The sequence below is a fragment of the Anabrus simplex genome, chromosome 3, assembly GCF_040414725.1.
Source record: "Anabrus simplex isolate iqAnaSimp1 chromosome 3, ASM4041472v1, whole genome shotgun sequence".
Lineage (NCBI taxonomy): Eukaryota > Metazoa > Arthropoda > Insecta > Orthoptera > Tettigoniidae > Anabrus > Anabrus simplex.
Window position 1 is genome coordinate 499,604,046 of NC_090267.1, and position 23,347 is coordinate 499,627,392.

General features: G+C 39.2%; 1 protein-coding gene across 1 annotated transcript in view; it reads right to left on the reverse strand.

Annotated features, from left to right (window-relative positions):
• Positions 1–1,647: 1,647 nt before the first annotated feature.
• Positions 1,648–23,347, reverse strand: part of Ufsp2 (UFM1 specific peptidase 2) — a 93,983-nt gene continuing 72,283 nt past the window's right edge. Inside the window, exons 9-10 of the mRNA XM_067143664.2 lie at positions 13,690–13,943; positions 1,648–1,968 (exon numbers count right to left, since the gene is read on the reverse strand). Of these exons, the coding sequence (XP_066999765.1) occupies positions 1,757–1,968; positions 13,690–13,943 (466 nt within the window). The 3' untranslated portion in view covers positions 1,648–1,756. The remainder of the gene's footprint in view (positions 1,969–13,689; positions 13,944–23,347) is intronic.

Below are 23,347 nucleotides of genomic sequence, written 5' to 3' on the forward strand. Positions count from 1 at the left end.
GGGTGAAGGTGCTAAAATACTTCAGCCTTCCGTCAGTGGATTTACGGGTACGGAGAATAACTGCTGCAGTATAGAATGTCGATGTCTCTGAAAACTGTAAAAGTATTTAGAGAGATATAAAACCAATATTTTTATCCTTGGTCCCGGATGAATTTCCAAACTTCATCAGCAGGGCGTGCTTCAACTCTCATTAAGAGTTCATCTCGGCAGATGAGGGAAAGACGACGCTGAACTGAGAGAGAATATAAGGTAAATTTCTCCACTGAATGGAAAAGAGTAGAATCTTGGATATGTTTTTGAGCTTAGAAGATGAGAGAGTGAGTACGGATTCTTTGGTTGTTCCCCTCTTTCAACGTGTACAGATAATGCTTCCTTTCACTCCACCCACATGGGGATAAAGAGTTCTGATAGATAAAAATAAAAATGTAGCATCAAGATCTATGGCAGCTGATCCAGCACACAACATGTCACTAAAAACAGTCAAGTGATAGTCTGGGCAAGATTTTTATTTGTTACGTCACTTTCAAGTGCAAGATTTACGTCCAACAAAATGTCCAACTTGTTGGCTGAATGGTCAGCATACTGGCCTTTGGTTCAGATGATCCTGGGTTTGATTCCTGGCCGGGTCGGGAATTTTAACCTTCATTGGTTAATTCCATTGGCTCGTGGGCTGGGTGTTTGTGCTGTCCCCAACATCCCTGAAACTCGCGCACCACACATAACAGTATCCTCCACCACAATAACACGCACTTACCTACACATGGCAGATGTTGCCCACCCTCATCGGAGGATCTGCCTTACAAGGGCTGCAGTCGGCTAGAAATAGCCACATGAAATTATTATATTATCCAACAAAACTGTCGCTGGTTTAGTGCACAATTTTATGGCCATAAATATTCGTAAGATACGTGTTTTGAGACAAATTCTGCTGCTTACGATGATGTTATCTTGTGTAAGCTGTGACCTACATAAAATGTCAAAGACAGTGTTCTGACACACGGTAATAACATGAGAAAGAAAATGGCAAAGCTTATTACAGATAGATGACAAACACTAGCTGCCTGGTTACCAAGGTTTCAGTTTTCCGTCCACGCAAAATTGTCTACGCTAATTACATGTGGTGAAATGCTGGGAACGAGACAAGTGGCAGTAGTGAGTTTCTTCTCTTGGAATGTTTCTTTCTTTACAGTTGGGAAATAGGGTACAGACTGTAGATGAATAGGGTTAGGTTGAGAAAGAAGAAAAGGGTGAGAAGAGAAGAGTGCAGATAGGTTTATACTGATCCTGGTGCAGGGAAGTAACCTATTAACAGTTATCATCATCATATTCTAAAGGCTAAGCCTTGTTACCACAGCCATAGGTGTCTATTTAGAGCCAGTCTTTTCAACTGTGTATGTCTTGCAGTTCATTCTCTGAAGCAAGTTTTTGAAATAAGACACTCTGGATCGTCCTCTTCCTGTTTTCCGTGCAATTCTTCTTCAATGATGTTACAAAGGAACTCTTGATGCCACAGAATGTGACCTATAAATTCTATTTTAAGAGTTATATCCATAATAAATGGAAGAAACCTCAAAGAACAATTTGTAACATGTCAATTATTTGTAATTTCATAAAAACATTCATCAAATAACAATTAAAATACAAATGTAAGATTTTTACATGAGAATTTTAATAATATGTAATTATACATGCATTCTTTTCCTTATCCAGAAGGGAATATTTATATAACAATTATGGAAGAACTTGTTTTCCTTCCTTAGATACCTCTAGGCCTTAGAGGCATACACAGGTTGTAGAAAGCATTCTTAGCCCAGAAGTTAACCCCCTTCCAACCACACCACCCTTTACCCTGAATAACATTAAGATCTTCTCCACCTGTGTAGTGTGGATCAAGAATAAGGAACTTCAAATCGCCAGTCTGCCTGTTGAAGTCCACACCAAGTATTGTATGAGCCAACACTCCACCACCTAATTACAGAAAAAAGTTACAATTTAAAATAAAATCCTTTTGCAGAAAACATTCAGATTGTGACATGAATTAAAGCTACCCTCATTTATTGGACATACGTATTTGTGTATGGGGAATTTATCTACCATTATTGCCCATTGTTTGAATTGCCGTTAATTTATGTGACTGAACTATGCCTATTTAAATGTGTAATCTGCTAGTGTTACGTCGGTAGCTTCGATTTTTCTGATTAGCTCAATAAACTAGTTGAAGTGCGCGCGCAGGCGCACTACTCCTTTGAACTGAGCGATGTGCTTCTTGCTGGCTGCAAGCCAGTCAGTTGGTGATCAAGCGCCATGGTGAACGCTATTGCTAAAGCTGTTCTGTGCAAGATGCGACTGAGTGTTGGTGGAAGGGGGTCTGATACTCCAGGCTAATAGCCATATGAACTAAGGTTTTTGCCTTAATTGCAATGTAACTAGTGTTTTAATATTTTTCTATTTACCATTCATTTGTGTAAGTGTGACCTCTGAATTACTGGGAGCGTGTGCTTCATTGCAAAATGATCTAACAACGTAAGCTATCGGATTATATAAAATTGGACACCCAAAAGATGTAAGTAACATGCTATCATTGACATTAATAATGTGGGAAATTTTGGCAACGCTGTCAGAATTATTTCAAGTCAACTTCGCAACCGTAATTGAAATTACGCCTAACTTTTTTGGACATGTCGGCCACCGTTTATTTATTAAATTAAACTGGCATTTCTTCAGCATCCGACATTTTTGTGATATAATTTGAATCCTCATGATTTTAAAATGTAATAAGTTTTGTAAAATTCAATATTCCAATTGTAATTGATAATGGAGTAATTCTGGAACTCGGTATATGCTCGGATGAGGGGCAAATTATTCCATTTGTTTTATTTAATTGAGATTATCGTTGTGATACTGTTTTCTGTTTCTTATTGTTATTGTGATTATTATTAATAATTTTGGTTCGTGGATTTCTTTCTATTGTTCCTGGTTCACGTTTGTGGTATCTACTGCACTGTTATCTATGTATTCGATGATGCTGTGTGCTAGTATAATTTTCGTGATGGGATCATTCTTTAACTCCTTACTGGGAAGGTTTATTTCCTGTCTTATTCACGCATTACCGTATTACAGGGCCTCCTAAAATGTAAATTTAATAACCAGCATTTTAATCCTCTATTAATATTTCGTTGGAGGAAATGACAAATTCAAAATACTATACATTATTACTGTAATATTGTGGTTGTAGGGAGCTGAAATTTGTTTCTCCCATTCCTTAAAGAAACTCACGTTTACGCTCCTCAGACTATTCATGTCCGTGTTTTCCTTTTTTTCTTTCATTATTACGTGTAATTTATCTTACCTCCCTGTACGCTATATTTGTGTGGGCCTTGCCTGTTGTTTATGATTTATGTTAGCTTGGCTTGGGAAGCTGTGTGTACGATTGTTCAGTTAACTGTGGAATTTTAATATTGTTTCCCTTTGTAATTTGTAACTAATTTGGGGCATATTTTTATTTGGTTTCCTGCAATTCTCTTGTCTGTTCATTTAATTATTTATGTGTGGAAAATTTGGTTTGGTATCGTTCCCTTTAAAATTGAGTGTGTTACCGTGTTTCTGGAATGATTGAAATGTTTATGTAGACACACTGGAAACAAATTTCAGTTTAGTAAGATTAACGGATCTGTTTTAACATTTGTCATTTACTGATTCTGATGCGAGCTGCAGAATTTGTTTATTTTGTCGGTACTGTAAGAGTTACTTTAGTTTGTAATCTGAGAGCATTTCCACAATTTTAATTATTTTAAAAATAGACATTTGTCTCTTATTTGAATGAATTAATTTAATAAGAAATTTTTTTTTTGGGTATAAGTTCTTCATTTTATTACATCGTAAGAATTATTTTACATTGTTATCCGAGTGTGCACTCATAATTTTAATTATTTTAAAAAAGTATTTAATGCATAATTTAAAGAATTAATTTCAACATCAAATTATTTGTTCTTGATTTTGTTTATTTTTCAATATATTGCAGAGAGTTATATATCTTTTTTGAGTATCATTCATCCAATTTTTTCTTTTTTTTCCTAATTTTCAAGTAAAGTTTGATTTACTGAATTTTAATTTTGCTTTCATTTAGTAGTTAGCGATATTGACCTGGCAACCCCTCAAGTAGTAAGTTAAGATCCTGTCCTCTTATCCTTTATGTTTTGGGTCCTCCACATTTAAATAGGCATAGTTCAGTCACATAAGTTAACGGCAATTCAAACAAAGGGGGATAATGGTAGATAAATTCCCCATACACAAATACAAATGTCCAATAAATGAGGGTAGCTTTAATTCATGTCACACAGATAAAAGTGTCATTTAATTATTTTTTAAAATTCTGCCTCTTTAACACTTTCAACACTATACCTGTACGGGATACGGGCGCATTGCTTTCCTGATTGTGTACAGTGCCCGTGTACTGTAGACTCGTGTTTATAGACAGCTGCACGTATTCCATATGGTTTCCTTCCCGTGTTTGGAGGTAGCAGTTTATCTAGTGTACACTAGAATGCAGCAGTAAACAATGAAAAGGGCAGTTTCTCCTTGCCGCGAATCCTACAGAAGCATTCGACATACCGGGTGCTGAACGTGTCAAATCTGTCGCATTGTCAGCTGTATTACTGTACAAAAATATTCTCACGCTGCCTCATAGATGGTGATATCTTGGATATTTTATAGGGAGTAGTGGGTTCAGAAATAGATTACTGTGATGAATACTCTGCTTACGAACCAGATAACATATTAGGGGACAGTTTACATTCTGCTTTACGTCGCACCGACACAGATAGGTCTCATGGCGACGATGGGATAGGAAAGGGCTACGAGTGGGACGGAAGCGGCCGTGGCCTTAATTCAGGTACAGCTCCAGCATTTGCCAAGGAAACCAAGGAAAAACATCTTCAGGGCTGCCGACAGTGGGGTTTGAACCCCTATCTCCAGGATGCAAGCTTACAGTTGCGCATCCCTAATCACACGGCCAACTCGCCCGGTCAAGTGATAGTCCAGGCAAGATTTTTATTTGTTGCGTCACTTTCAAGGACAAGTTGTTTAGCTGCATTATTTTACTCTGAATACAAACGATAGAAATACTTCACCTCTGCAGAAATGTTGGCTAATTTTTTGTTTAGATGAAGAGATGCAGGCTGATGATTCACCTGTACCACGAAAAGAAAGACAGTGGTGCAAGGAGAGAAAAAAAATCTCTGTTCCTAAATAGGTAAATTGTGTTTATTTGTGGCTTAAGTAGCCACATTAAATGATCCATTTTTATTGTTTGAGCAGGCTTACTGGTATAACTTGAATGCAAAAGTATTTTCTCGTACATTTTTTTATGTTTTTCATAAGACTAGCATAATTGAAATACTTTAGATATGTACGTCTTGATTAACATCTTTGTTACCGGGCGAGTTGGCCATGCGCGTAGAGGCGCGTGGCTGTGAGCTTGCATCCGGGAGATAGTAGGTTCGAATCCCACTATTGACAGCCCTGAAGATGGTTTTCCGTGGTTTCCCATTTTCACACCAGGCAAATGCTGGGGCTGTACCTTAATTAAGGCCACGGCCGCTTCCTTCCAACTCCTAGGCCTTTCCGATCCCATCGTCGCTATAAGACCTATCTGTGTCGGTGCGACGTAAAGCCGCTAGCAAAAAAATCTTTGTTTTGGATGGCCGACACCTTTCATATGGTAAAACAAATCACGTGTGTACTATGTTTTCCACTGTTGTATAATAATGTATTAAACTTCAGGAAAAGATCCATTTTACTGCCCGGCTCCATGTTAAAATATGGCAGTGTTGAGAGTGTTAACACATTCACTCCAGTCCTTTAGCCCCTTGCATCAACAAGGAGCTGGAATCATTATTATATATATAAAGGTTTCCATACACAAGAATCCTTATAAGCATCAGTGGCATGGGCTTACAGCATACGTTGACGCTTATAGGCGTTGCCAGCAGTGAATGTGTTAAGTGCAAAATATATTTTTTTCAACATTATATTTACACATCAAAGAAAAATGAATTATTAGTTTTTCTGAAACTTGCAAAACTATACATTTTATACAAAAACTAATTTTGATGAAATGCATGCAAATTTTAAGTGGATAGTGTTAATACTTTACTAATTATCCACTAAAAAGTAAATTGACAGCATGGCTAACATGCAGCAATGCTATTCTACTCTAAGCCCATCACTCCATCTGAAACAACTACCGCATATTAGATCCCCCCTTCCCCCCCCACTTTTACAACCAAATAAAAGTAAGGGGGCTCCAATATGCAATAACCTCAAATTTTGTGCAGTGAACACATGACTTCTAGGCTGTAAAGAGCTATAAATTGTACATGTAAACATTCTACACTGTTCTTTAACAATATATTCTGAGTTTTACTGGCTATTTTTGTTGGAAGGCATTACTTCTAAATTTAACATTACAACATACATTATCAATATAGACTGTTATGCCTTTCAGCATTCAGTCTGCAAGCCTCTGTGAATTTACTAAATGTCGCCACCATCCTCTATTTGCAACTAGTGATGTATCTTCAAATCGTTAGAAACTGAGTCTAACCATCGTTGTCTTGGTTTCCCTCTACTTCTCTTACCCTCCATAACAGAGTCCACTATTCTCCTAGGTAACCTATCCTCCTCCATTCGCCTCGCATGACCCCACCACCGAAGCTGGTTTATGCCCAGAGCTTTATCCATCGAGTTCATTCCTAACTTAGCCTTTATCTCCTCATTCCGAGTGCCCTCCTACCATTGTTCCCACATGTTTGTACCAGCAATCATTCTCGCCACTTTAATGTCTGTTACTTCTAACTTATGAATAAGATATCCTGAGTCCACCCAGCTTTCATTGCCGTAAAGGAAAGTTGGTCTGAAAACAGACCGATGTAATAGTTCCATCTGGGAGCTGACTTCCTTCTTACAGAATACTGTTGATCGCAACTGCGAGCTTACTGCATTACTTTACTACACCTTGATTCAATCTCACTATATTACCATCCTGGGAGAATACACAACCTAAATACTTGAAATTATCTATCTGTTCCAGCTTTGTATCAGCAATCTGACATTCAATTCTGTTGAATTTCTTACCTACAGACATCAATTTAAGTCTTCGAAAGGCTAATTTTCATACCATATTCATTGCACCTATTTTCAAGTTCCAAGTTATAAGACTGCAGGGTTTCGACACCATCTGCCATTAAGACCACCCCCCTATGCCACTTTATACCTTTCAGCAGATGATCCATGTAAACTACGAACAGCAAAGGTGAAAGTTTACAGCCTTGTCTAACCCCTGTTAAGTACCCTGAACCAAGAACTCATTTTACCATCAATTCTCACTGAAGCCCAATTGTCAACATAAATACCTTTGATTTTAATAATCTACCTTTAATTCCATAGTCCCCTAGTATGGCGAACTCTCTTTTCCCTCGGTACCCTGTCATATGCTTTCTCTAGATCTACAAAACAGAAACATAGCTGTCTATTCCTCTTGTAGTATTTTTCAATTACCTGGCGCATACTGAAAATCTGATCCTGACAGCCCTCTGTGGTCTGAAACCACAATGGTTTTCATCCAACTTCTTCAAACCACTGATCGCATTCTCCCTTCCAAGATGCCAGTGAATACTTTGCCTGATATACTAATCAATGAGATACCTCGATAGTTGTTGCAATCCTACCTATTCTCTTGCTTATAGTTAGGTGCAATTACTGCTTTTGTCCAATCTGAAAGTATCTTACCAACACTTCATGCTAATCTTCCTACTCTATGAAGCCATTTCATCCCTGCCTTTCCACTATACTTCACCATTTCAGGTCTAATTTCATCTATCCCTGCTGCTTTATGACAATGGAGTTTATTTACCATCCTTTCCACTTCCTCAAGCGTAATTTCACCATCATTTTCCTCCTCCCCATGAGCTTGGCTGTTTGCAACACCACTAGGAAGATTTCCTTTTACGTTGAGAAGATGTTCAAAATATTCCCGCCACCTCTTGAGTGATTCCCTATCCAGAAAGGTTTCCCTGCTGCTTGACCTAGCCTTTCCAGGTTATTACCAAAATCTTCCCATGTCTTCTTTTAGGATTCAACAACTATTTGTTTTGCTCTGTTTCTTTCATCTACATACAATTCCCTGTCTGCATTGGCCCTTGTTTGGAGCCATTTCTGATAAGCCTTCTTTTTACGTTTACAAGCTGCTCTCACTTCATCATTCCACCAAGATGTTCGCTTTTTCCCATCTTTACACACAGTTGTTCCTAGGCATTCCTTTGCGGTTTCTACTACAGCATCCCTGTATGCCACCCATTCTCTTTCTATATTCTGAACCTGCTTACAGTCCACTGTTCAAAGCTTCTCACTAATCACATCCATGTACTACTGTCCAATTTCCTCGTCCTGGAGATTTTCTACCCTTCACACTCGCAACTGGAGTGGGACATTGATGATGATGATGATGATGATTTGTTTGCAGACAGATTTCACTTTCTCTATCCTAGGTCTAGAGATACTTAGTTCACTACGTATCAGGTTGTAAAATCGAAAAAACCCTGGAAAACTCATACATTCCTAACAGACTTCCTGAATTCAAAGTCATTTAAGATATAGTCTATTATGGATCTGGTACCCGTAGCCTCCCATGTGTAGCGGTGAATAGCCTTATGCTTGGAGAATGTATTCGTAACTGCTAAACCCATACTAGCACAGAAGTCCAGCAAGCGCTTCCCATTCCCATTAGCTTCCATATCTTCCCCACATTTACCAATCACCCTTTCATATCCTTCAGTTCTATTTCCAACTTTCGCATTGAAATTGCCTATAAGCACTATCTTATCCTTGCTGTTGACCCTGACCACGATGTCACTCAATGTTTCATAAACTTGTCAACTTCATCCTCATCTGCACCCTCACATGGTGAATACACCGAGACAATTCTCACCCTAATTCCTCCAACTGCCAAATCTACCCACATCATTCGCTCATTTACGTGCCTAACAGAAACTATGCTGCGTGCAATGGTATTCCTGATAAACAGCCCTACCCCATACTCTGCTTCTTCCCTTTCTAACACGCGTCAAGTACACTTTATAATCTCGTATCTCTTGCTCGTTATCTCCCCGTACCCAAATATCACTTACTCCTAGTACATCCAGATGCATCCTCTTAGGTGAACTAGCCAGTTCTACTTTTTTTTCTTCCATAAGCTCCATTAATACTGATAGCTCCCCATCAAATTCCAGTTTGTTCGCCAAGCTGTTTCCAAGGAGTTCCTCACCTGTCAAATGGTAGTGGGACTCCATTACTCCCATAGGTCCGAGGCTTGCTTAAAATGTTCTGAGCTCGGTAATTTTATGAAGCAGGATGCTACCCTACTTGCACAGTTCAAGTGAGGATCTCTCCTCAAACGGGTTAGGGACCACGGTGGATTGTATAGTCCTAGCCGCCTGAGCACAAAGAGGGCCATGACTCAGAATGTGTCCGAGATGCCCACTCCCATTCCGTAGCAACTGGTATCCCGACTCTCAGGACCACTTGCTAGGCCACTCAGCTGTTGCCCATGGTTCACGAACTAGGACGTGACTGCAGTAACCCACACCATGAACCATATAAATTTAAAGAGATGATAAATGGTGAACACATGACTTTCAGGCCTACATATACTGTAAATATAGTCAGTTTTATTTACTCTTTTATATTGTCATTCGTTTCATCTCATAAACTCATTTGATGAAGTTTACATCAGGAAGGGCATTCGGTCATAAAAGCTCGCTACAAAGACTCGTCTCGCTTCATACTCTATCCCGCAAAGAAAAAGGATAAGGCTACCTTATTATCGTATTATGCAATATTAATCAAAATGATGGTCAGTCAGTTGTCTCTGTCAATTGAGTAGTAGGCCTACCACACAGTAAACCTGATCACGGCTTTAATTTGAATTATCGTCTTGTGCCGCCAACTTCCCTGTTACCGGCGAGTCGTCATTCCAAATGACGTCATCTTCACTCCCATCTCGTCAGCCATGCACTGCAGATGTGTCTGCAGGGGACAACAAAAATGAACGTGTTAAGTGAGAAAACGTACTAATGAATATATGAATGAAAACTATCTGACAGGGATATGAAAACACTAGATACGATTTTTTCAGAGACGAGTGCATTTTACGTTGTGTATCCGCGGGTGCAGTGAAAACTATATCTACCATTTCTAAAGATGAGAGGAAAATATTAAAAGGTGTAAAAACACAAGAGAACAAATATGAAAACCTTCTCTGCTTGGGCTTTTAAGAAGCAAGTGCACTCAAAGGTATGGAAAAACATATGCACAGGGGCCAATAAAAATATCCAAGTATTATTGCAGGCCACACTCTCTTTAAAACCAATGATAGTAGAGGCCTTTTATTTCTTAGTAGTAGGTTATTAAACATTATTTTCTGGTCACACTCTTAGACAATGAATTGGAGGTTACATTCAACCATGTGCGACCAGGAGGAATGACTTTGACCACAATTTTGAAAAACTTCGACCAAGTCGAATGATTGAGTCGAAACTCGAAGGTGTGAGTTCAACATCTGCAACCTCTGTGCGTTTTCTGAATTATTTTAATTTTGTCTTCATTAGTAAGGAATTTCAAGACTTTTTCCACATCCATAACTAGGCTATTAAAGACAAAATCCACCGTGCTAGTCAATTTCACACGATTATGTTCCGAATCCAGATATAGGCTAGGCTACCGTATCATGGGACAAAACTTCACTGTAACACTCAACATAAAATTAAGTTCTAACTTCTGAATGGAATCCGAAATGCAAGCACAAATAGACTCACTTTTTCTGTAATCACGCAACTGAGGTGATGGCTCTTTCCTGAGTTGCAAATCAAGGTTTTTTTTTTTACAAGGGATGACAAATAACATTTTCAGGGCTAGGAAAAATGTGATCGTACTCATAGTAAGTGGTAACAGCGAAAATTCGTAATGCGGTAGGTATGTTTATATGTTCCTAATCCAGATATAGGCTACTGTATCATGTGACAAATATTCACTACACTTCACTGTACCACTCAACATAAAATCAATTTCTAACTTCTGAATGGAATGCGAAATACAAGCACAAATAGAGTCACTGTTATTCAGCAATCTTGCTGCTAACCGGCAAGCAAAATTGAACATTCCTGAGGCCAACAGCTTGCTTCCCGAATGTGCAACTTATCCCGTGAAGTTCAGGAATTTAAGGCTTTTTTCCATAATCACACAACTGTGGCGACGGATCTTACCTGAGTTAGAAATCACATTTATTTCACAAGGGATGCAAATCACATTTCCAGGGCTAGGAAAAATCTGATCATACTAAGTGGTAATAACTAAAATTTGTGATGCGATAAGTGAGGTATTTTTATATAGATTTAATATGATGAGAATCGGGATGTCGAATTTATGATGTGCTAAGCAGGAAAATGTGTTAACTCTCTTGGTGCCAGGCGGTAGTGCGAGCTACGCCCTTTAAATTGACAGAGCCGATCTGGTCGGCCGTTAACAATCCAGTCGGAAGTTGCCAGAGCCGATTACATCGGCCGGCTTAAAATTATGTGATATACGTAATTTTGAGGCAACCTATAATGGAGTGCATACTTTTGTTACAACCTGTAGTAAAGGGGCTACACGTTATTGTGTGCCTGGCCTTGCTTCGGCAATTCTAAGAGGGTGTTATACCTTTCACAAGACTCGTTTCCTGTGTTTACAAATACCGCTAACCGGTCAGTAACAGATTGCTCCTTGCAGTGAGTGGATGTGTGACAGGAAAATGGCATGTTATTCACGTGATAATTTTCCAGCAGGTATTGATGACAATAAATTAATGCAGTATTTAGAACAGTGCGAAGTTAACGATGATTTATCGGATAGCGATAGGGAATTTAGTTCAGAGAGTAGCGATGAAATTATACCAGACACGTCCGCGGAATCACCGCAGCTAAAGAAGAGACGTTTAATTGTGTCCAACAGCACTAAAGCTACTCTGAATATGGTGGTAGATGACACTAGTGATAACGAGAAGATGATGATGATGATGATGATGATGATGATGTCTCTGGAGAACATTTTGTGGAAATTTGTCCCAATGAACCCGACAACATTCCTCAACCTCATGTCTCCTTCAAGGAAGTTCTTCGACCTAAACATGCCCTACCGTCTGATTTTCCGCCCATATCACACTTCAATTTACTTTTCACTTACTCTCTGCTAAACCTTATAGTCACATATAGCCCTCTATCATTACCTAAATGCCGGTCTCCGCGGGCCAAGTGTAGCGTGCCTGCCTTTCACCCGGAGGTCATGGGTTCGATTCCCGCCCAGGTCAAGAATCTTCGCCTGGTCCTGAAGGTTGGTTCGAGGTTCACTCAATCTAAGTGACCCTAAGTGATTGCAATTGAGGAGATATCTGAGGGTGAGAGGACCCGGTCTGGAAAACCAAGAATAATTACTGAGAGGATCTGTCTCACTGACCATGATTCACCTCGAAAACTGCAGCTACCGAACTGAGCAGCGGTCGCTTAGTAGGTCAAAGCAAATCAGGGATTTAGTGCCATACATTTCTTAATTTCGTAAATTCCGTTGTATTGTAAAATTATTTTTCTAATATATACTACAACCGAAAACGAGAAACTATTTTTTCTGAAAACAAAAACTATAATATCAACTATTATTTTTTACTTATTTAATAATTCAGAATTATTTTAATACTGTCTTGTCCGCACATAGAAAATTTGTTGTCAGTATTTGCCAAAGATAGATACATTCACGCGAATTTTATCGGTGAGTAAAATTGTCTTGTTTTTACTAGTGACATATGTTTGAATTTTTATTTTTTACGTTTTTATTTTTCTCGTTCAAATTAGTTATTCTATAGAATTGTATTTAGAAATACATTATACATAATTACGTATATTGTTTTGTATCGTAAATTATTTTTTCAAAGTAGATATTGAGAGAGAAAGTGCGAAAATATTTTTCTCTTCCTAAAAATAAACGTTATCGACAACTATAAATCAACAATAAAAGGTCTTTGACCCTTTATATCTCTCCAAGCCAGTTTCTTATTCTACATAGTCAATATGTAGAAAATTTCATGCCGGTATTTGCTATACACCGGTAGATATACGCAAATTTTAAAATACATGTATTTCCACTGAAAACGGCCTGGCACTTTACAGTAGTAGAGTGGAGGCGGAGCTCTGGCCTCTTCCAGCTGATGGGGAGCGGCCGACTAGATCGGCTCTTGGCTCCAAGAGGGTTAATGAAGAACGCACTAACAAGGTTTCACTGTAATTAATAAAGTGAGGAATACATTTCATAATGATCTGAAAATTACCCTGAATTTAGATGACTATGTTTTGCACTCCCTGACTAAGTTTTGCTTTTCATATCTTTAAAAACAGAGGAGTAAAGTTCCTTTTTTTTTGAGTCTACATTTTCCATTAAAACAGCCTGGCACTTTTAGACCTCACCTTTGCACTTTTGCCTGGCACTAAAAGGGTTAAAGTGCAGCCCCAGCATTTGCCTGTGTGAAAACGGGACAGTCGACAGTGGAGTTTGAACCTACTATCTCCCGAATGCAGCCATTTGCTCGGAGACATATAATTTACCTACCTATCATGATAGGAGTTCCCTCCATCTGGAAGTGGATTGCTAGTTCTCCTCCTTTACTGCCCAGCTCCTCGCCTGAGCTCACCGACATTATCTTCGAGGTTACACCCAACATGGACTCCAGACACATGTACACTTCCGTGGAGCCAATCCACTGGGTTGAGCCAACAAACGATGACGGTTTGTCCTTGAGGTTCACCAAACACTGCTGAATTTCACGATGTGTTGGGATAGGGTGCTGAGTGTAGCCTTGCCACCTGTAAGACAGCCAATTAAATTTATTCAAAACAACAAAGAAAAAGTTTACAATTTACACTTTTTTTTTATAATAATAGAATACTAAGAATATCTGCAACAAGAAATGCATTTCATGGAATGCCAAAATAAGGCATTACAACACTGTAGTAAAAACAGAATGCCTGTATGCATGCCCACGAATGCCTCTCAATGAATTACTAGTTGGAGAAGCTGGAGATCCTAGAAAGAAGAATACTATGGAAAATCTTGGGCCCAATCAATACTGAAACCAGCAGGAAACTTTGGAACAACAATGAAGTCTACAAAAATGTGGAGAAAATTTGAGAGACCATGAAAGAGAGGAGGTTATCATTTCTTGGACATTTGTACAGAATGGAAAAAACCAGACTAACAAAATAGTTATTAGACTATCAGTGAAATAAGAAGAGAATGACGGGATGGATTAAGGAAGTTCGTAAAGATCTAAAGAAGTCCAACATCCAGAAGTTCAGATACTAGACAAGAAAATATTTTGGCTCACGATTCAATATCTGGAAGGGCTTCAAGTCAAAAGAACTGCAAAGACGGGAAGAGGCTGGATGGATGAACAGAAGAAACAGCATAGCAACCATATGAAGGAGTACTGGAAGAAGTGGAAACTTCAGACAAAGAAAAAATGAAATTGTAGTGTGATCCTAAGTGGTCAATTCACAAATAAAAGTATACCACTTTTCCCCTTAACTTTTGAAAAAAAAAAAAAAAAAAAATTCTCTGCATTAAGGACGCACTTCATTTTCAACAAAAACTGCCTTATTAATATTACAAATCTTAACAATGGATAGATTGCAATATGCAATAAAATCAGTAAACAGAGATCAATGACTGCACACTTAGTTATATTGACCATGAACAACAATAAACTTTCTGTGAAGGATAGCAATTATTTCCATAGTATATACGCAAAGGAAATGACAACGTGCAGTGTTTTAGAGTGTGTGCACTATTTGCTGGCAATGACGAGAAATGAAGGACGGAGTAGTCTAGTTCAATTTTTTTTTTTACGACTTGCTTTACGTCGCACCGACACAGATAGGTCTTTTGGCGACAATGGGATAGGAAAAGGCTAGGAATTGGAAGGAAGCGGCTGTGGCCTTATTTTAGGTACAGCTCCAGCATAATTTGCCTGGTGTGAAAATGGGAAACCATGGAAGACCATCTTCAGGGCTGCTAACTGTGGGGTTTGATCATTAAACACTGCCTGAGCTACAAACATTAAATTTTAAACTTAATTTTTTATTTTTGAAATAGGACAATCTTTTTTTTTTGGCTTCTGGTTTAACGTAGCACTAACACATCGAAGGTTTTTGGCAAAACAAAAGCTAAAGGTTTCAACCTATTCAATACTGTTTGTTGTAACCTTAAAAAAGTTACATATATTTGTTGAAACTAGTTTCGGTCTTAACAAAGACCATCATCAGTCAAAATCAAAGTAAAGGCAAGACATGAATAAATAACAAAAATATATAAGCAAGCATGAAATTCAAGGCAACTAAAGATTTTAAAAACACTCATCACAATCACATGTCCTATGCAAGCTCTCAGCTTTCCTCCAATTGGAAGAGAGTACCTCACGGAAGACCAGGTGAAACACCAAAATATCAGCACTAGAGGAATCGTCTAGAACTCAGCTCAGCTGAAACAAGTGTGAACACAATGATGTTGTTGGGAAAGTGTTGAGATGTTCATTTTTTTCCAATTTCCCTTTCAGACCGTGTATGCACAATTGTGCGGGTTCGTATTTTATGTATGTCTGTGCTTATTTGATGTTTTCTTGGTGCTAGATCGGACTGCAGTGCTTGTGTGGGGCACGTAGTATATACTTCAGTTATTTTTATTTAGCGCTTGACCACCAGGGGGCAGGAAGAAGAGTTTAAACATACAGGTCATCGGCAAGATGGCAGGAAGCACTAATGCCTAAAGTAAGTACTGTATTTATTTATTTTTTGCATTCATATTAATCTAGAAGCTTTACTGAAATTTAGAATATAACCAATGAAGTGTGTAAATTGTTTAGCGAACGTAAATTGTAACCTTACAACATCGTATGTAATACCATGAGGTTTTGAATATTGATACGCACAATTGTGCGGACTAGGTTTTCCTACAGGCAATGTATGCGGGAGTGCTGGGTGCTGCCACCAAAAGGACTGTAAAAGCAGAACTCGTACTCTACGTGAGAAATGTAATGTATAAGATTTTAATTGTTTAAAATCGTTCCACACTGTAAAATAGAATGTTTGATCATGTACATGTGTATATTCACATGTACTGAGCTGAATTTTTTTATTTTTTGTAAGTAGTAAATTAAGTCCTGACACGCAGAATTGTGTGGGTTCTGTTTTTCAGGCGATAGTTCTTATTTTCTAAAATAAACTGTAAAAACATGTATTTGAGAACATTTTAGTAAGTTTTTGACGTTCATTATTTGACTGTCCCGATCTTCTTTCTCCAAGTCTGGCAGCCTGTCTCTGTAAAGGTAGCCTCGTGGGAAGATTTCCCCACCAGAGGCTGCAGCTGGTCCACACATCTGATTGGATGTCTTCCTCACAGTCTCTTATCATTAATCTTTCCCTCCACCACAATCTTCTCCAGGGCGCCTGTTCCAACAATGTGTCAGAAATACCGGAGGTAAGCCTGGCTGATCTGCTCATGAAGTGTAGTCTGGATGCCTAGTTCCTCCAGCACGAACGCATTAGTTCGGTCTTCAGTACAAGAAATTTAGAGAATGCATCAGTAAACCATAAAAAATAAAGATCCAATAATACTGACTTGCAGAACCCCGCTTTTAATTATTACAGGATTAGATAATGCTTCTCGTTGCCATTAAGGCCTATCTGTGTCGGTGCGACGTAAAGCAACTAGCAACAAAAAATGATAATGCTTCACCTACACCAATTCCTTCAATTCTACGATGGGCGTACTATATTGTTTTACACTTCATTTTTTCTACCCAAATGAAGTACATTACACATCAATTGTTACGTCCACCTTCTCGACATCATCTCCTTGTAACTGTATGCACTTTTGCCATCGATGCATCAGTCTTTCCACACCTTTCTGAAACCATTCTTTCGGAGTGCTGTGTATCCATGCCTCAACAGTTGTGTCCAGTTCTGCAAAATCCACAAAACGGCGACCACGCAGAGGTTTCTTCATGTTCCCGAACAGTGCCAAGTCGGGAGAGTATGGTGGGTGTGGCAGCACCATGAATCCCATTTGATCAATGGCAGCAGTGGTCTCTCGGCTAGTGGGGGTCCGGTATTGTCATGTTGCAGAAGCACACCTTTAGTCCATTTTCCTGGCCGCTTAGTTTGAATGGCACAACACAAGCACTTAAGGGTTGCCACATATGCTGCACTGTTAATCGTGGTTTTAAATACCAGCCAGTGAATGAGGATGATGCCCTTTGTGTCCCAGAACACTGTCGCCATTTGCTTGCCAACTAATGGCACTGTTCAACACTTCTTTGACGGTGGACTGCTCCTATGCTTCCATTGCATCGATTGTTGTTTCGTTTGTGGTTCATGGTAATGGAGCCATGTCTCATCACCAGTCACAAGCCTAGCCATGAAGTCGGCTGGATCTTGATCACGGCATTCCAAAAGTTCTCTGCACACGTCCACAGGCCTTTGCTTTTCGTCTGCAGACAAGAGTCTAGGCACCCACGTGGATGACACCTTCCCCAACAGTAAGTGGCCGTGCACAATCCGCTGCAGGGTGTTATGGCTAACTCTCGTGGCTGCCTCCATTTCCGTAAATGTGATGCATTTGTTTCCTTGGATGGCCTGTTCGACCTGGGCAATGCGACGGCGCATGTTCTCCACAGACTGCCACCAAGCACCAATGAATTTCTGCAGTGGTCACGCCTTCTTTCCATAGGAACCAAGGCGTATAGCGCTGTCCCTGACGGTTGCTTTCCATGTTGTTTGCTCCTATGCTGACAGTTGTTATGAAATGGTTATGATGAGTGCATTCGTTGGCCCCTGTGCGTGTGCTGCTACCAAACGGTGGAACAAGACACTAGTTACACGTCACCACCTTCAAAAGTGAAACGTGAACCATACCCGGACGTACAAAAATAAAGTGTAAAACAATTTAGTACGCCCCTTGTATTTTCTAGAATTTTTTTTTTTTTTTGTTATTTGCTTTACGTCGCACCGACACGGATAGGTCTTTTGGCGACGATGAGGGAGGAAGGGGCTAGGAGTGGGAAGGAAGCGGCCGTGGCCTTAATTAAGGTACAGCCCCAGCATTTGCCTGGTGTGAAAATGGGAAACCACGGAAAGCCATCTTCAGGGCTGCCGACAGTGGGGTTCGAACCCACGATCTCCCGAATACTGGATACTGGCCACACCTAAGCGACTGCAGCTATCGAGCTCGGTTTCTAGAAATTTACCCACCCATTCAGTTACTCTTTTGTCTAGTCCAATAGCCCTCATTTTCTTCAGAAGTCTTCCAAGATCTGTCCTAATCAAAATACAGTCCATTTGACCTCCTGGATTAAAAATATCTGCTATATCTTGCTGGAATCGTACAAGTTGAACCTCAAAGTGCCTTCTATCAAACTAGTTCTTTTTTTTTTCTTTTTTTTTTTTTTTTTTACAATCTGTTTTACGTCACACCGAAACAGATAGGTCTTATGGCGACGATGGGATAGAAGAGGGCTGGGAGTGGAAAGGAAGCGACCATGGCCTTAATTAAGGTACAGCCCCCAGCATTTGCCTCATGTGAAAATGGAAACCATTGAAAACAATCTTCAGGGCTGCCAACAATGGGGTTTGAACTTGCTATCTCCCGAATGCAAGCTAAAAACTAACATGACCCAAACTGCACAACCACTTGCTTGGTGAAACTAGTTAGTAATTTAGCAAACATACCTCATATAATCAGAAAGAATGCTCTCCCACAGTTTACATGCAAACACACGTCGAGCTGTCTGGCCAGAAATTAACCGGTAATATGTTCAAATACCAATATAAATGGTCCGTTATTAGACATTATAAATTTTCCAGCTAACTCATTCCTGATTGCCAGCGTTTCGCCTCTGTGTGCTAAGTTCAAATCATTGTCAACTCATTGACTGAATGGTCATCGTTGAGGCCTTCGGTTCAGGGGGTCATGGGTTCGATTCCCAGCTGGGTTGGGGATTTTAATCGTCTTTGATTAATTCTTCTGGTCCGGGGGCTGGGTGTTTGTGTTTGTCCCAACACTTTCCTCTTCATATTCAGACAACACACAACACTACCAACCACCACATAAATACGCAATAATGATTACATCCCTCCATATAGGGTTGGCATCAGGAAGGGCATCCGCCCATAAAACAGTACCTAATCCACATGTGTGACACAGTTCGCATCCGCAGCCCCACAGGTGTGGGAAAAGCAGTAGATAAAGAAAGAAAGAAAGAAGAAAAATGTTCAAATCATTGCAATGCATATTTCTTCATTTTTTTGTTCAAATCATCTACTTTTCTCTATGCCTTTATGTTCTCAATTCTATCATTCTAGTATTCTATCATGTACTTCTCAGAAACTTCACTTCTCCATATTGCATTCTATTTCCACCTTTCATCTTGAACATCACTGGACAGGTCTCAACATGTAACAATATACTCCAGCGTGTCATTGGTTGAGGCGCGTGGCATGGCGGAAGGCAATTGGACTGACTAGCCGGCTGGACTCACGCCAACAACAGAGTAACGGTATTGAAACAGCTTGCATTCTATGCTAGAGTGGAGAGAAGTGAGAACTTCATCAAGATAAGTTCCAAAATTCAAGTTTTAGAGGATTTAAATAGAAATAAACATAAATGTTCATAAATTTCTAAATAATACCAATATAGTTGGTCCATTATTGGACATAATAAATTTTCCAGCTAACTCATTACTTGTTGCCAGCGTTTCGCCCCAGTGTACGAAGTTGGGCTCACCAGTTGGTACATAGCACACCTACCAAGACATATTATTATAAATCTACTCACTCGGAACAAATATTTCAGGTTCCCTAGGGGAATTAACGCCTTAATCACATCTATATATATAAAAGCAAGTCGGTCTGGAGCGATGTATATATAAATATTTAAAAATAAAAAAGACGTGAATTAATAAGGCACTTCCAGAAATCTCAGAAATTTGAAACTTGGTACAGGAGAAGCTGATGACCCCAGGATCCCTAGAAAAATCAAAAATTCTCAAAATTCCCTAAAGGGGGCATGCTTGGGGGCCTTACATTTTGGGCTCAGCATAAGAACGCAGTCATATAATTGATCCAAAATGACAACCTATAGGTTTCGTGGGATTAAAAAATTTTCGGGAATTTCCTAAAATTTATCCCCCATCCCCCCAAATCAAGATGGCGGCACAACCTGCCAGACGAGGTAGAAAATTGAAATTTGGTGAAATTATAGCTTTTGGTCCCTAAACGACGGAAAAATTCCAAGATGTACACGATGTACCCCCAAAGATATCAAAATATGGAGGAAATTTTAATGACTGTGCAGACATTCCTTTTCAGCTATTTGTCGGCTAAACGGTAAGTCGTATCACAGAACGAATGGCACAATCTCCCTTCAATTCGTAGCGATCTACAACTTTGGTCCCATGACATTTTGTCGTATCTCTCTCTCCCTTATACGTTATATTTGGCAGTATTTCTGGATTGTTCGTAAATTTGGTGATTTTTACAAGTATATTTCATTGTTTGAGACACTTATATGAATGATAGGATCATCAAGCTGGTTTCGCACATTGGCACAATCAAGGGCCAAATTCCATGATTCTAGCTTATACATAGTAGGCAAAAAGTAATGTAAAACATTACAAATGTATCCAAATTTCACCCTATTCAAATTTTGAACTCAATTTACCCACTAAATAGGGGGATACGAGGAAATGGTTTAGAAACAAACATGTAGAGCAATAAATGGAGCGTCTGATGGCGTAAACCGTTCGTTAATATCACGCACCGTTTAGGAGTTATGAATCTCGAAGTGGAAGTCTGCACTTTTCGACGTGCTCATGCTTATCCGTCATCTATATATATAAAAGCAAGTTGGTCTGGAACGATGTATATATAAATATTTAACAATGAAAAAAGACGTGAATTAATGCGGCACTTCCAGAAATCTCAGAAATTTGAAACTTGGTACGGGAGAAGTTGATGACCCCAGGATCCCTAGAAACTGGTAGCAGATTATCTTCTTCCTACCCCATTTCATTTTGCTACCCAAACGTTAATAATGGTAGCAGACTATTTTTTTTAAAACTTATATTTCACTGATTGATAACCTTTTTCTTGACCAAAACTAGTAAATTACACTACAATTTCTTACTATTTTCTCTTTGTGTATCTTGTACATATTCTTCAAACTGTTATTATATACATACGGGCCTTTTTGATTTAATCTCCGTTTGCCTTTTTCTACAGTATGGTTTGTTTCTCCGATAATTTTGCATTATGTGAAGATTCTAATTTATCTCCACTTCCATCATATCAGAATCTTTCGTTACTCAATCCTCCATGTGCTGACTTAATTTCTCTGTTCGACGCAACAATTCCAGCCACTCATACTCCTACTCAGGCAACTCCTTCGGATCCATTAAACGAGCCTGACAGAAAACCCTCTTCATCCTTCATACAACATCCAATGCCTCCTCATCCACATCCGTATACCGCCTCTCCAGTACTACAAACTAATTCTGTAGATATTTCACTTAACATCCAAATTATTTAACAGTCTATGGTTCAAGTCCCTCAGTTACAATGTACGGATCCTCGTACCTTGATTATATGGTTATTTTCAGCTCGCAAGTTCTTAAACATTAAACTGGCTTCATTTCCTCAGTTAACTGGATTGCTTTCCTCTAAAACCACAGGTTTTTAACCATTTTTTGGCTTGAGAACATGTTCCATTTTTCTAACTGGTAACAACTCCGTAATGTTATTCATAATCATTTCCTACCTTATGAAATATGATATAAATTTAGTCTTGAATTCATTCGCCGTCATCAACTCCCAAGTGAACCTGCTCATGCCTATTTAGATTCTATCACTACTTATAGTGACGTTTTAAACATTGCTTATACCACTAATAAATTTTATGCCACCTCTTTGTTTCGTCAACTTTTCAATGCTCTAAATCCTCAGTTGTACAATTTAGCCCAGTTTCATGCTATTAATTCTCTTGGGGATGTTTCTTATTATTCTTCTATTCCTCCATCCACTGTGACTCCTATTCAAAGTGCTATACTTTCACCTTCATCACCTACTACTGTTTTCCAAGATACTGCTCGTTCTTCCATTACTTGTTTTTGTTGCAAAGGCAGGGGTCTTATTTCGAGGAAATGCGCTATTCCCTATCCAGGAAATGCAGTTTACACTCACTGATGGGCAGTAGGCGAATCCATGTGGAAAATCTACCCTCTCTCACTCTACCTTCCACTAATGCTGAGACTGTCTTTGCTTCTGTTGAAAATAATTATATTTTTTCGTCGACTTCTGAACTACCTTTTCAGACTTTGGCTAGTGATTTTTCTTCTTTACTACCCCGTACTTTCCTTATTATTGTGACTATAAATAATGTCCCTTCTATTGCTCTCTTGGATTTTGGAACTGCTGTTTCTCTAATTAATTTGTCTTTTTTAAAATCCTTTCAAAATATTTTTTCTCATCTTAATTTTTCTCCCTCTAATGTCCATTGTGTTTCGGCTTCTAATCAGCCCATCAATGTTCTTGGCAACATTTCTCTTAATGTTAAGATTCAGCATTTTTCTTAGCCATTTACTTTCCTTGTCATCCTAGATTTGTCCTCCCCTATTATCTTGGGGTATAATTTTTTTTCCCCCCATACAGGCCTTATTCTGGATTCTTTTAACTCTCTTGTTTCCTTTCACTTTTATTCTCAATCAGACCCATTAATTAATAATCTTGACTATTCCTCCTACAATTTATCCCCATCTAATATTATCTCTATTCACTCAGATCATATTCAATCTTTGCTTAATGAATTTTCTGATCTTAACACTCCTGTTCTCAGCACTGTAAATAACTTTAAGGCCCATATTGATTTAACAGGTAGCAGGTAGGGACCACAGGTAGCAGGTAAGGACCCTCTTCGGAGGCAGCCCTACCCAGGGAGTGGCGCCCCTGCCTATGTGAGTCCCAGAGCACACTGACCCGGTGTGTAACATCTGGTATGGGTCCCAGCTCAGGGTTACGAGTGAAGACCTCAATGGCATCTACGGCGGAGAAGGTGGACTTCGGTACGGCGGAGATGGCGAAAGGGGCAAACCCATAGCGCCTGTACTCCAGAGGAGCGGCTACGAAAGGTGTCTGTCTCCATGTTAGGGGCGGCCTAATTTTGA